Below are 13,464 nucleotides of genomic sequence, written 5' to 3'. Positions count from 1 at the left end.
TTGACCTTACTTCCTGTTTTCTCCTTTAAAAGCCTCCACCTTTTCCCTATTCCCTCAGTTCTGTTTTGGACTAGTTTTCTGCACATCAGTGCTATGTAACATTTTTACGATTTTGCAGCCGGGATACCAATTATACAGGTGGCTGCTCCAAACCTTGCTATGACTTGTGGTCAAGATTGTGACAGTGGCATAGCCAGCAGGATGGAAAGATCCCGGAAGAGAAGGACACAGGACCTGCAACATACCCAGGTGGGAGCGTACCGTGGCCGAGTTTTTAGGCGGGGAGGATGTCCCATGGCTCGGAGAGACCTGGAACAGGCTCTGCTCCTGGCACGCTTAGCTGGACAACCAAGGCGGGTCAGGGAGTGTGTGGGAGGGGCTCACAGAATTGGGCTGCTCCAGAGGGGGAAGGTAAAAAGGCCTTATTAAGCTCTCTCGGGTTACAGTGACCGCCTCCCTGTGAAAACACACCCCCGATTTCCACTTAGGGGTACCCCAGAGTTGGCAGGTGAGTAATGTCAGAAACTGGAGGTTGGACCCAGAGCAGCCGACCCAAAAACAAGCCTGGTCCTTATGGGCAATGGTTACGACCACATGAGAACAAGCCCTACCAAGTAATAAGAGCAGGTTGCCTGCTACCTGCTCCTTAAAGCTCTGGCCCATGGTTTCACCCAGCCCGTCTGGGGTATAGAGTTTATGAATGTGACAGAGCTCATAGGGCTCCTGGGAACACATAGGATGGCCTCACAATCTGAGAGAGCAGAACCGTCCCCGAGTTGTGCTCAGCTGGAGTACATCCCAAAACCTAGCCCTACACCCCCAACAACCGCGTGCAAACTGCTTGGGAATGAGGAGGAATGCAAGTGGAGGGGGAGGAGGAGTTGGTGTGCTCTGACTAAACCGTTGGCAGTTATTCAAGTATGTCAGTTATTGAAAATTAATACAATGAAGAACTGTTTTGTTTTATCAATGAAGTACAGACTTCATCAGGAAATATTGCTACTAGAAATAAGAACAGCAATCTAAATCTTCTCAAAAGAAAAAAAAGCATCTTAATTTGTGTTGCTATTCTTGCTTAAGTGTAATTGTAAAGCTAATGTAATGCACAGTCATTTGTCCCAGGCTAGGAACACCATGTTAAATATTCAAATCCTAATGTTTATGTTCACTTCCTGAATTATTACAGTTATTTGTGTACCTATGAAAGAGTCAACTACTTGTTTCACAAGTGGTTATTAACAGGGTGCAATGTGTTCAGAATGAACAGTGGTTAACACTATTCTGCATGTTATAGTTACACGAAACAGTGCAAAATAAGACTTTCAGCAGCTGCCTCAAGTCCTATAGAAGATTTTGTAGTTTCTGCCTCAGTCAAACTTCAAAAAGCAATTTTTGGGTAGTTTTTAATATTATACTTCAAATAATTTCAATAGCATAGACAGTAAGAGCAATGTTTAATGTTTTAATTGAACCTTTAGTGACTAGGGAAGGAAGGTAGCATATTGTCATTAGACAACCTCTAGAATGAGTCTACTTAAAAAGAAACACAATAGTTAACAAGAGTCACAATATGTTGAGTATGACAAGTATGATCTTTGAGAAAATGTTCGTTGTATACTATAAAATGCTGGTACATTAAAAAAGACCACAAGCAAATTCAAATGGACCATATCAGAGTACATTAAATGTGAATGAATTTATGCAAAACAAAAAATAGGTTTATATGATAAGATGGCAAGCCCTCTTCTACAAGACACTAAATAGCTTGTTTGCATATGTAGAACATAATTTTTATATATGAAATAGTAAGAAATAAAAATATAAATACAAATAATTAATTTGACCTAGCCTTAAACAATTCATTTTATTTTTCACTATATAATGTATGCATATTACTGTTGTCCCATAATTAGGGGGTTCAGGTTTCAAATACTGACTAAAGGCATTATAAATGAGGAATCTGCATTTTGTCCAAAAACTTGTGTGGATTTTCTTTATATTTTCTGGTTCCCTCCTAAAGACATACAAGTTAAGATGATTGTTGATTCTAAATTTGCTTAGCTGGGAAGATGTTAGTGTGTTCTGCAATGAACTAATGTCCTGTTCAGCGTCTGTACCTGTATGAGCAGAAATAGGCTCTGTCCCCTGTGACCTTCTGTTTCTGTAGGTCCAGGAAAAAAACAGTTTGAGAAAATATAAATCAGTCTAACCACCTATTCTGTTCAGAATTGAAGAAGAAGAAAAAAAAAACTTATGGTATAAGTGGAAACCTAATTTGCTGCTATGCTACCCAATACAAGACCTATACAGTTGGCTAGGATTTAAACGCAGTACCCTGGTACTGTATGGTGGCAGCACCAGTAGTAGCCAATGTCAAAATGTTTGACATTAAATAAATGACTGTATAATACACATAATAATTTGCAATAAACCTTCATTGACCAGCTGGTGGCAGAAGACAAACTTCACTTACATTTAGAATCATTCTAAGAAAGGTACTTCTTTGATAAACGGATCATCAAGAAAACAGAAAATAAAAGATATAAAATTGTGAAGTTTTAATATATAGGACAGATTTTATTTTCATAATTAATGATTACTTGTATTGTATCCTGTTGACTTTCCAAATAGTATGCATTTAGGATTTACATGTTTGTATTTTGGAAAGATGTTGACGTGCACTGTAATGCTGTAAAGACTCTCGAACTCCAAACGGTGAAGAGCACAGACTTTTTCTTGCAGATCTGACTTCTCTACAAATGGAAAGGTTACACCATTATCAATCCAGTCTGGGTTCTCAGGATATAATGCATCACCTAAAAGATAACAAAATGAGTTTTATACAGTTTTGCCTAATTAAGAAAAATAAAGATAAAATCTTCAGTAAATTAACAAGCTGGTAAAAATGTTCTCAGGAATAGGCAAGATCCACAAGCTGTTTTAAAAATAAACATGTACAGTGCCTATAAAAGGCACCATTATACAACACTGAATCACAGTGGATTAAATTTGGCTTTTTTTAAAATGACCAAACAGAAAAAAAAACACTGAATCACAATGGATTAAATTTGGCTTTTTTTAAAATGACCAAACAGAAAAAAAGACTCTTTAGGGGATAGGTTTGGTGTTTTCCAAGTCAAAGTTATTCCTTCTTAATGATGATATATTTTAGTACAAGAATAGTATAGGTTATATATTATAATATTCTTCTTTTTTCAGCTGCTCCTGTTAGGGGTTGCCACAACAGATCATCATCTTTCATATCCTTCTGTTCTCTGCATCTTGTTCTGTTACACCCATCACCTGCATGTCCTCTCTCACCACATCCATAAACCCACTCTTAGGCCTTCCTCTTTTTCTCTTGCCTGGCAACTCTATCCTTAGAATCCTTCACCCAGTATACTCAGCATCTCTCCTCTGCACATGTCCAAACCAACGCAATCTCGCCTCTCCGACTTTGTCTCACAACTGTCCAACTTCAGATGACCCTCTAATGTACTCCTTTCTAATCCTATCCAACCTTGTCACAGCCAATGCAAATCTTAGCATCTTTAACTCTGCTACCTCCAGCTCTGTCTCCGGCTTTCTGGTCAGTGCCATCGTCTCCAACCCATATAACATAGCTGGTCTATCTACCGTCGTGTAGACCTTTCCTTTCACTCTTGCTGATATTCGTCTGTCACAAATTACTGATTGACTCCAGCAGACCCCCGTTACCCTGTGTTAGGATATAGCGGGTTGGATAATGACTGCCTGACTCTTCTCCACCCATTCCACATAGCCTGCACTCTCTTTTTCACCTCTCTTCCACAATCCCCATTACTGTGTACTGCTGATCCCAAGTATTTAAACTCATCCACCTTCGCCAACTCTGCTCCTAGTATCCTCACCATTCCACTGACCTCCTTCTCATTTACACACATGTATTTTGTCTTGTTCCTACTGACCTTTATTCCGTTCCTCTCTAGAGCATATCTCCACCTCTCCAGGGTCTCCTCAACCTGCTCCCTACTATCGCTACAGATCACAATGTCATCAGCAAACATCATAGTCCAAAGGGACTTCTGTCTAATCTCGTCTGTCAACCTGTCCTTCACCACTACAAATAAAAAAGGGCTTAGAGCGTGTATGTATATGTATGTATGTGTTTATATATGTGTTTTTCTGTTTGGTCATTGCCAACTGCCATTCTGAAAACACATTATTGAGCTGATAAAAAACACAGCAGGCTGGCATGAATTTATTGAAAAGTAAAATGTCTCAGCAAGTGAACACTGCAATTTGTGGATTTAAGTCTATATGCCTTAAAATGCCAAACTTCAACTCTTTGCAAAATGAACTGACTGGGCATATCAAAAATCATACTGAATAATAACATGCATGTCACTTTGTGAAGGAAACAGACACTGGAATAGTGGTGAATGCTTATTTGCAAACTCTCACATTGCAAATACTCTCTATGCAGCATACAGATGCAAATGTATAAACATTTGAAAGTAAAAGATTCTAAATTTTTACTGGATAATTGCCTGACCTTTAAAACATATATGATCTTAGATTGAGAGTGCACACTTGGAGTAGGCTGTGCAGTGGGTATGTGGGAAGGTGTGAAGATAATGGGAAAATATAGAAAAACGTGGAATCCAGCACTTTAACTGGAAAGATGTGAACTTCAAGTATAACAGTGATTAAACAATTGGCTTTGTATTATGTATAGATAATTGCCTTATTACTAGGCCCAGGGACAATGAATGCAAGTGAAGTTACTATTTTGAAGCATGTGGAATTGTGTATTGTTCATGCTAAATCCATTATTGTCATTGTACATATCAGTCAAGAAAAGTGGTTATTCATTCATTTTTTAAACAGTGTCATTCTCTTTGCTATTATCTCTCATAAAGCTACAGTGAGTTACCTAGACAACAATTGTGTACATACTAGTCTCTTGAGTTTCAGCCACCATGACAACTTAAGTTTTCTGGACAGCTTTGCCAATTTTTCCATTTTATAAAGACTGATTTAACTCAGGGGTCTCCAATTCTGGTTTAGAATGAAAACCACTAGCCACAATAGCACTCCAGGACCAGGTTGGTTAGTTCGAGACCCCCGATTTTAACTGTACTCCAAAGGATATTTATTGGCTTAAATATTTTCTTGCACTCATCCCCATGACTGTTCTTTTCAATAACCTTTTTACAGAGTTGCTTGGATTGTTAAAGTACATCAATGTACTTTCACTCTGACATCACAGAGTATTTTTCTGTTGATCGGGTTAAAAAAAACAAACAAATCTATTGGGATCTAGTGTTGTATAACAATAAAATGTGAAAACCTCTAATGGAGTGAATAATAGGCACTATATAATGAAAATTAAACTGCCATTTATTTAACTTAAACAATAAAGTATGATGTAAACAAAAATTTCCCATTCTGTAACCAATTTCCTCACATCTTTGCCTGTTTCATCACTCTAAGTGTTACACTATGGTGTTATGCCACTTTCGTATTCCTGAATACATACATATCTATTTATAAGAAACAATTTTAAAGATAGTTCTTTCAGTATTTTCTGCCCTTTCAAATGATCACTTCTGTTCCTCTTGTTATAATGATTAATTATACTCCTAGTGTGATGTAATGGCACATTTGCAAAAAGTTAGAGACCAGAAAGCGCACAGAGTGTTTTGTTGAGCTGTGCTTTATGAGCAATTGCTGCATTAATCCCTGTATGCTTTATGTTCTATCAAGGCACACTTTTTTGCAATTTCTGGCCTCAGCTTTCTTGCTAAGTGCTTCTTATGCTTACATTTACTATTACCATAAAAAACAATCTCTTATTAAATACAATGCAAGGACAGCATTGTCCTACAGTCTCAACACATTTGGGATGAACAAGGCTCAAATATATCAGAACATGTGTATGAATTCAATTTATAACAAAAATAAACTGTATAAAAGAATGGTGCCAATGGACTTACAGTATATTTCCAGGATCATTTATGGATATACAACTCTATATTTACTGTATGCACGTGCATCATATAATTTGTGATTAGCATTTTAGCTGTAAACTTGTTACAAAGTTCTGAGCCATTGCTCACTAAAGAACATTATGCAAAAATACACTTACCTGACTTGGAAAAATGGAAACCACATTGGAAGTAATCTCCATTTAAACAAAAGAAATCATGCTATCAAGTTTTCTTCTAAACGCTAATCAGGTTTATGTGATTACTAGCCAACCTCACAAGCAAAACCAAAAGCACAGACACTTCTTGCCTCATATCTCTCCTTTACTCTTTGGACATTGGTCCAATTCCCTAAGCAGGTTTTGCAAAATAATATGGAGTACAGTATTAGTATTTCATTTTCAAGGGCAGGGAATAACACAATTGTTCCCCATTATATTGGCAACATTAAAAAAAACGAATTCCTTCTATATAATAATTTTTCATGTGTATGTCTGTCATTACATAGGAACAAAAATGGGATATTTTAGACTAAGGTTCCATTAAGGATTGATTCATGCCTTGTACCTTATACTGCCTATAATTGGAATATGTGACAACAAAAATAAATAAATAACCAGCAGGCAGATTACTAAGATAGATAATGGGGATGGAAGGTTTTTTGGTGAATACAGTTGCTAAAGGTGTAGCAGACAAAGACAATGTGATTTACAAAATTAACAAAATTAGACCCATTGATAAATTATGTGCAACTTTTATAATTATTAACAAATACTCAGACTTTGATTATAAACAGCACAAAATGAAAGATCTGGACTTTTAAAAACAGATTAATATAGTACACACATTTACATTTAATCTCTACCTGGTAATACAGAGACTAACGAATTGTCCAATGATAACTGGAGAGGCATCCATCTTTCACACCCTTGCAGTCCACGACCTACAGCAAACTGATGTAAATCTTCCAGCTGGAGAAAGTTACACAATCTGCTAAGCTCATAAAACTGAGGAGGTGCAATCCATACTGCCTTGGTCTTATAACTGCTTAGGATTGCCATTGGATCTTCCCACTGTATAAGGAAAAAACAAAACAATATTTTCATTTAGACAACCAAGTGATCCATTCTGAATGAAGATTTTAGGCCAGTATGAAGTAAACTTGTCTACTCACAGCTTTCTGTCAGCAGTGACTAATCAAATTAATACAAAAAGTAATAAAATACTGTCACTATATAAAATGAAAAGAAAATGTATGATAAAAAACATAATCGCTTCCTGTGAAAAAAAAACAGTCAGATTTTTCCAGGCATTAGTTAAATTAATAGTTGAAAATAAATATTAAAAAAAATCCACTTTTTAATGTGATTTTCACGGATAATACCACTTCCCAAGCAGACTACACAATATGAGGAGGCACATGGAATGGACCATCGCACAGTGAAAACATGTGTTGTGGTCAGATGAATGTATTCCGGTTCTTTTTTTTTTTTTTTTGGAAGAAATTGACACTGTGTGCTCTGGACAATAGACACAAAGGACCATCCAGACTGTTATCAGCAATGTCTGTGCCCTTGGTAAATGTAACTTATACTTCTGCGATGGAAGCATTAATGCAGAAAAGTACATTGAGATTTTAAAGCAAAATATGCTGCCTTCAAGTTGACCTACTTTTCAGGGACATCAATGCATTTTTCAACAAGACAATGCAAAACCACATTCTGCACACATTACAAAGGCATGGCTGCGGAAGAAGGTGGTACAGGTACTGGACTGGCCTGCCTGCAGTCCTGACCTGCCCCCTTTAGAGAATGTGTGGAGAATTTTTGAAACAAAAGTTGAGACAATGACGATCACGTACTGTTGCACACCTGAAGACGCGTTTACAGGAAAATACAATAATATAAAACAAAATAACAACTGAAATGCTTTATCACTTGGTATTTTCAGTGCCAAAATGTCTTTTAAGCATTGTGAGAAGGAATAGTGACATTAGAAAGTGGTGAATGCTTTACCATCCCAACTTTTTTTGGAATGTGCTGCAGGCTTGAAATGTAGGAATGGATCTACAGTATTAACAAATGAAATTATATTGACCAGACAAAACATGGAAAGTCTTGGGTTCATACTATCTGCAATGAAATTAAAGTCAAAGTAAATGAATCAGTGTTTTTTTTTTATTTACATTTTCCATACCATCCCAACTTGTTCTGATTTGAGTTGTATTTTTAAAATAAAATCTTTCAACTACAACAACATTTATTTATATATCACATTTTCATGCAAATGGTATAGCTCAAAGTGATTTTCTAAGATAAAAAAAAAGTTTATATGAAACAAAAATAAGATTATGCAATACTAAGTAACAAAAAATGAAGTAAGGTTAGATAGTCAGGGGGACAGACAAAAACAAACAAAAAAAACTCCAGATGGGCTATATAGGAAAAAAAACACTGCAGGGGCCAAGAGATGATCCAGCACAACAAGTCAAAACTAAAAGTACAATAAATAGATGCGCTATGCTGTTTTAGCCTTTGCTTAATTATTCATTACAAAAACCAACACACACTTGTGGAGATAGGTCACAAAGAGTGTGAAAATGTGAACGGCTTCTGTGCACTGCTCAACGCATCAATGGTAGACACTATAATAGTCATTTGTAGGATGTATTCTATAAAATGAATCAAACACATAATCATTACATCATATAATTAATTTTTTTCCATGGAGAAACAGGGTTTCATCCAAGCCTCCTGTGAGAGAACAGCTTTATTTGAATTTTAAAAACAAAGTACAAACAACCTGATTAAGAGTATTTAAAATACTGAGAAAGGATGGTGATTTTAACTTTATTAGGTTATTAATATGCAAATTTGTTCACAATGTCCATCTCTAATATTTTTATTTTCCACTCCTGTGGTGAAAATCACCAACACCAGATCTACTGTATATCAGAAGGTATTTTTCCCTAAACCCATCATTTCCCACAGAGTATGGGCACCTTTTTACTCATATACACAGAGCTATGGGCACTGTCTTACCCATACAAAACTGTATGCTCACACAAAATCAGTATCAGAAAAATGATACAGGTCAAAAACCAAATTTAGAAATCAGACTCTCAATAAAAGCCACCACAGAGGCAGCAGAGAAGGCCTCCAGATGGCTTTGGATCAGGAGTCTGAATTATGTGCTATTGCTGCTGGGGCTCAAGCCAGGAGAGCAGGAACAGCCGATGACCTCAGGAATAATTACTGATGAGGTGTCCCGGCACATCTTAGCATGTATCTTAAACTAACTAGGAGGTAGCCTTGGAATAAATCATTGTGGAAAAAAATGTACACCACTTCTAATACTTAGGGAAATTAGGCACTCAATTAAAATATTAAAAACAGATTCTGGCATAATTGTAGTGCTAAGTCTACAGACCATTAGGGCCATATTCATTGTTCATGACTGAACTTGGCAGCTTTTTTCTGATTTAGGTAAAACTATGATCATATATTGTTGACAGCAGATTTTAATGTACACACTGACATGGAAATTGACACTTTTAACAAATGTTTTACTTGTTTGTTAAATTCATCCCATTTACAATGAGATTTTGTCTCATTGTAAATGGTACATCTCATGATCATACTAACTCATTAGATCTAATAATAACTACAGAGCTTAAATTCAAAATTTAAAATATTATTTCATTAAATTATGTATAAGGACTTTTAGTTTTAACAGCATTTAATTACAGTTTACAACCTTTATACTGAATCATAAATCTACAGTGGTGCCTTGTACTTCGAACTTCAATTTTTTAAGGAGGATATTTGAACTCTGAATTGTTCAAAGTCTGAATCAATTTTCCCCTTTAGAAATAATGGAAAGTGAATTAATCCGTTCCCAGACCCTAAACACTCCATTAACAGACAATTGGACATGAATCCAGCACATGCAAGTTTAAAAATATGAACATCTAAATGATAAAAAAAGACTTAATTACCAACAGTCCCCGCAACCTCACACCCTCATTTGCTATACAGTATATTGCATTTGATTCCTGTATATCTGACCATGTTTGCCTGATGATGATACCTGGGGGGGGATTGGTGAAAGCTTAGGAATAAAACAATGTAGCACAAACCTTTGCCTCCATTATATATATATATATATATATATTTTTTTTTTTTATGTTACAGCCTTATTCCAAAATGGATTAAATTCATTTTTTTCCTCAGAATTCTATACACAACACCCCATAATGACCATGTGAAAAGAATTTACTTGAGGTTTTTGCGAATTTTTTAAAAATAAAAAAAAAACTGAGAAATCACATGTACATAAGTATTCACAGCCTTTGCTCAATACTCTGTTGATGCACCTTTGGCAGCAATTACAGCCTCAAGTCTTTTTGAATATGATTTCACAAGCTTGGCACACCTATCCTTGGCCAGTTTCGCCCATTCCTCTTTGCAGCACCTCTCGAGCTCCATCAGGTTGGATGGGAAGCGTCGGTGCACAGCCATTTTAAGATCTCTCCAGAGATGTTCAATCGGATTCAAGTCTGGGCTCTGGCTGGGCCACTCTACCATACAGGTCTGATTGGTGGATTGCTGCAGAGATAGTTGTCCTTCTGGAAGGTTCTCCTCTCTCCACAGAGAACCTCTGAAGTTCTGACAGAGTGACCATCGGGTTCTTGGTCACCTCCCTGACTAAGGCCCTTCTCCCCCAATCGCTCAGTTTAGATGGCCGAGCAGCTCTAGGAAGAGTCCTGGTGGTTTCCAACTTCATCCACTTATGAATGATGAAGGCCACTGTGCTCATTGGGACCTTCAAAGCAGCAGAAATTTTTCTGTAACCTTCCCCAGACTTGTGCCTCAAGACAATCCTGTCTCGGAGGTCTACAGACAATTCCTTTGATTTCATGCTTGGTTTGTGCTCTGACATGAACTGTCAACTGTGGGACCTTATATAGACAGGTGTGTGCCTTTCCAAATCATGTCCAATCAACTGTATTTACCACAGGTGGACTCCAATTAAGCTGCAGAAACATCTCAAGGATGATCAGGGGAAACAGGATGCACCTGAGCTCAATTTTGAGCATCATGACAAAAGCTGTAAATATGTATGTACATGTGATTTCTCAGTTTTTTTATTTTTAATAAATTTGCAAAAACCTCAAGTGAACTTTTTTCACGTTGACATTATGGGGTGTTGTGCATAGAATTCTGAGGAAAAAAATGTATTTAATCCATTTTGGAATAAGGCTGTAACATAAAAAGTGGAAAAAGTGATATGCTTTGAATACTTTCCGGATTATTTATATTAATATAATTTACATATATATATTGTCACACACGTGTGCATGGGAGGCAGCTAAAGGGCTTGAGTGAAGGCAATTCTGAGGCATGCCGGGATGTGGCAGAGTGCACGGACTCTTTTTCTCCCTTTCCTGTAGACCATTCCCGGGAGATTCCACCTGGCTCTCTTGATGTCACTTCCGGGACCGAGCCAATGGAAGTAGATCTTACCGGCTACGGCCCCTGTGATGTCACGTCTGGGTGCGATCTAATAATTGAAGAACACGGGCCCAATCCTTATGACCTCACTTCCTGTCTCTCCTTTTAAAAGCCTGCCCTTTTTCCCTTTTCTCTCAGTCTTGTTTTGGACTCATTTGTATGCACATCAGTGTTGTGTATTGTGATAAAAAACTAATTTGCAGCCAGGATACCAGAATATACGGGTGACTGCCCCAACCCTTTATCAGAGTATGTCTCATTATTGTGACTATACAGTGGGTACGGAAAGTATTCAGACCCCCTTCAATTTTTCACTCTGTTATATTGCAGCCATTTGCTAAAATCATTTAAATTAATTTACACACAGCACCCCATATTGACAGACAAAAAAAAAGAATTTTTGAAATTGTTGCAGATTTATTAAAAAAGAAAAACTGAAATATCACATGGTCCTAAGTATTCAGACCCTTTGCTCAGTATTTAGTAGAAGCACCCTTTTGAGCTAATACAGCCATGAGTCTTCTTGGGAAAGATGCAACAAGTTTTTCACAACTGGATTTGGGGATCCTTTGCCATTCCTCCTTGCAGATCCTCTCCAGTTCTGTCAGGTTGGATGGTAAACATTGGTGGACAGCCATTTTTAGGTCTCTCCAGAGATGCTCAATTGGGTTTAAGTCAGGGTTCTGGCTGGGCATTCAAGAACAGTCACAGAGTTGTTGTGAAGCCACTCCTTCATTATTTTAGCTGTGTGCTTAGGGTCTTGTTGGAAGGTAAACCTTCGGCCCAGTCTGAGGTCCTTAGCACTCTGGAGAAGGTTTTTGTCCAGGATATCCCTGTACTTGGCGCATTCATCATTCCCTCGATTGCAACCAGTCGCCCTGTCCCTGCAGCTGAAAAACACCCCCACAGCATGATGCTGCCACCGCCATGCTTCACTGTGGGGACTGTATTGGACAAGTGATGAGCAGTGGGCATGGGACCCGGATGTCCTTCACTATATATATATATATATATATATATATATATATATATATACATATACACACACATACGAGGGGGGACCCAAAAATAACTGGAATTTTGTTGTTGTTAGGTTGGTACTTGTAGTACGTGGTTGGGCCACTAGGGTGATCTAGTTACACTCCTCACAAGTCAGGGAAGGTTGTGCTTGTGTTCAGTGAATTTTGTAAAAGTAGTTTTGTGCAAGCGTCGTTTTTTTTACGATGGCCGATTATCGTGAGCAACGCACGGCAGTGAAATTTTGTTTTCTTCTTGAAAAAAGTGTTGCAGAAACTATTGTTACTGAAATGGTAAGACAGCCCTGAACCACCCACCCTACTCTCCGGATTTAGCTCCGTGTGATTTCTTTTTGTTCCCTCGGATGAAAAAAGACTTGAAAGGAAGATGTTTTGCAGACGTCAAACAAGACGTAAAACAAGAAACGACCAGAGCATTAATGGGCATTACTTCAGACGAATTTTAAAAATGTTTTGAACAATGGAACAAACGGTTAGATAAGTGTATTTCCGCCAATGGAGAGTACTTTGAAGGAGACTAATTGTAGTTTGCACAGAAAATTAAATTAAACACATTTTAAAAATATTTCCGGTTATTTTTGGGTCCCCCCTCCTATGCATATATATATATACACAGTATATATATATATATATATATATATATATATATATATATACACATATATATATATATATATATATATATATATCTAAAACTAGTAGAATACCAAGGCTTGAGCTGAGAAGTAGTGTGTTAAAGAAGGTACTAAAAAGAAAAGGAAAAATTTTAAAAATAACGTAACATGGTTGTTAATGTAATTGTTTTGTCATTGATATGAGTGTTGTTCTCATATCTATCTATATATCTATACTAATAAAAGGCAAAGCCCTCACTCACTCACTCACTCACTCACTCACTCAACTCACTCACTCATCACTAATTCTCCATCTTCCCGTAGGTAGAAG

General features: G+C 37.1%; 1 protein-coding gene across 11 annotated transcripts in view; it reads right to left on the bottom strand.

The window, feature by feature from the left end:
• The window catches only part of nudt19 (nudix (nucleoside diphosphate linked moiety X)-type motif 19), a 65,743-nt gene that overhangs the window by 15,434 nt on the left and 36,845 nt on the right, over positions 1–13,464 (bottom strand). For 5 of the 11 annotated variants that reach the window (XR_005634937.1, XR_005634938.1, XM_039763580.1 and 2 more), the window contains exons 2-3: positions 6,835–7,042; positions 2,601–2,816 (exon numbers count right to left, since the gene is read on the bottom strand). Coding sequence is in view for 9 of the 11 variants with exons in the window: in XM_039763580.1 (XP_039619514.1) it covers positions 2,601–2,816; positions 6,835–7,042 (424 nt within the window). In the remaining 2 variants the exon portion in view is untranslated. The remainder of the gene's footprint in view (positions 1–2,600; positions 2,817–6,834; positions 7,043–13,464) is intronic. The other 6 variants (XM_039763585.1, XM_039763586.1, XM_039763587.1 and 3 more) reach the window with 2 other exon arrangements.

This window comes from Polypterus senegalus, chromosome 9 (assembly GCF_016835505.1).
Source record: "Polypterus senegalus isolate Bchr_013 chromosome 9, ASM1683550v1, whole genome shotgun sequence".
Lineage (NCBI taxonomy): Eukaryota > Metazoa > Chordata > Cladistia > Polypteriformes > Polypteridae > Polypterus > Polypterus senegalus.
The sequence above is the reverse complement of the archived record's forward strand: the minus strand, read 5'-3'. Positions and strand labels throughout refer to the sequence as shown.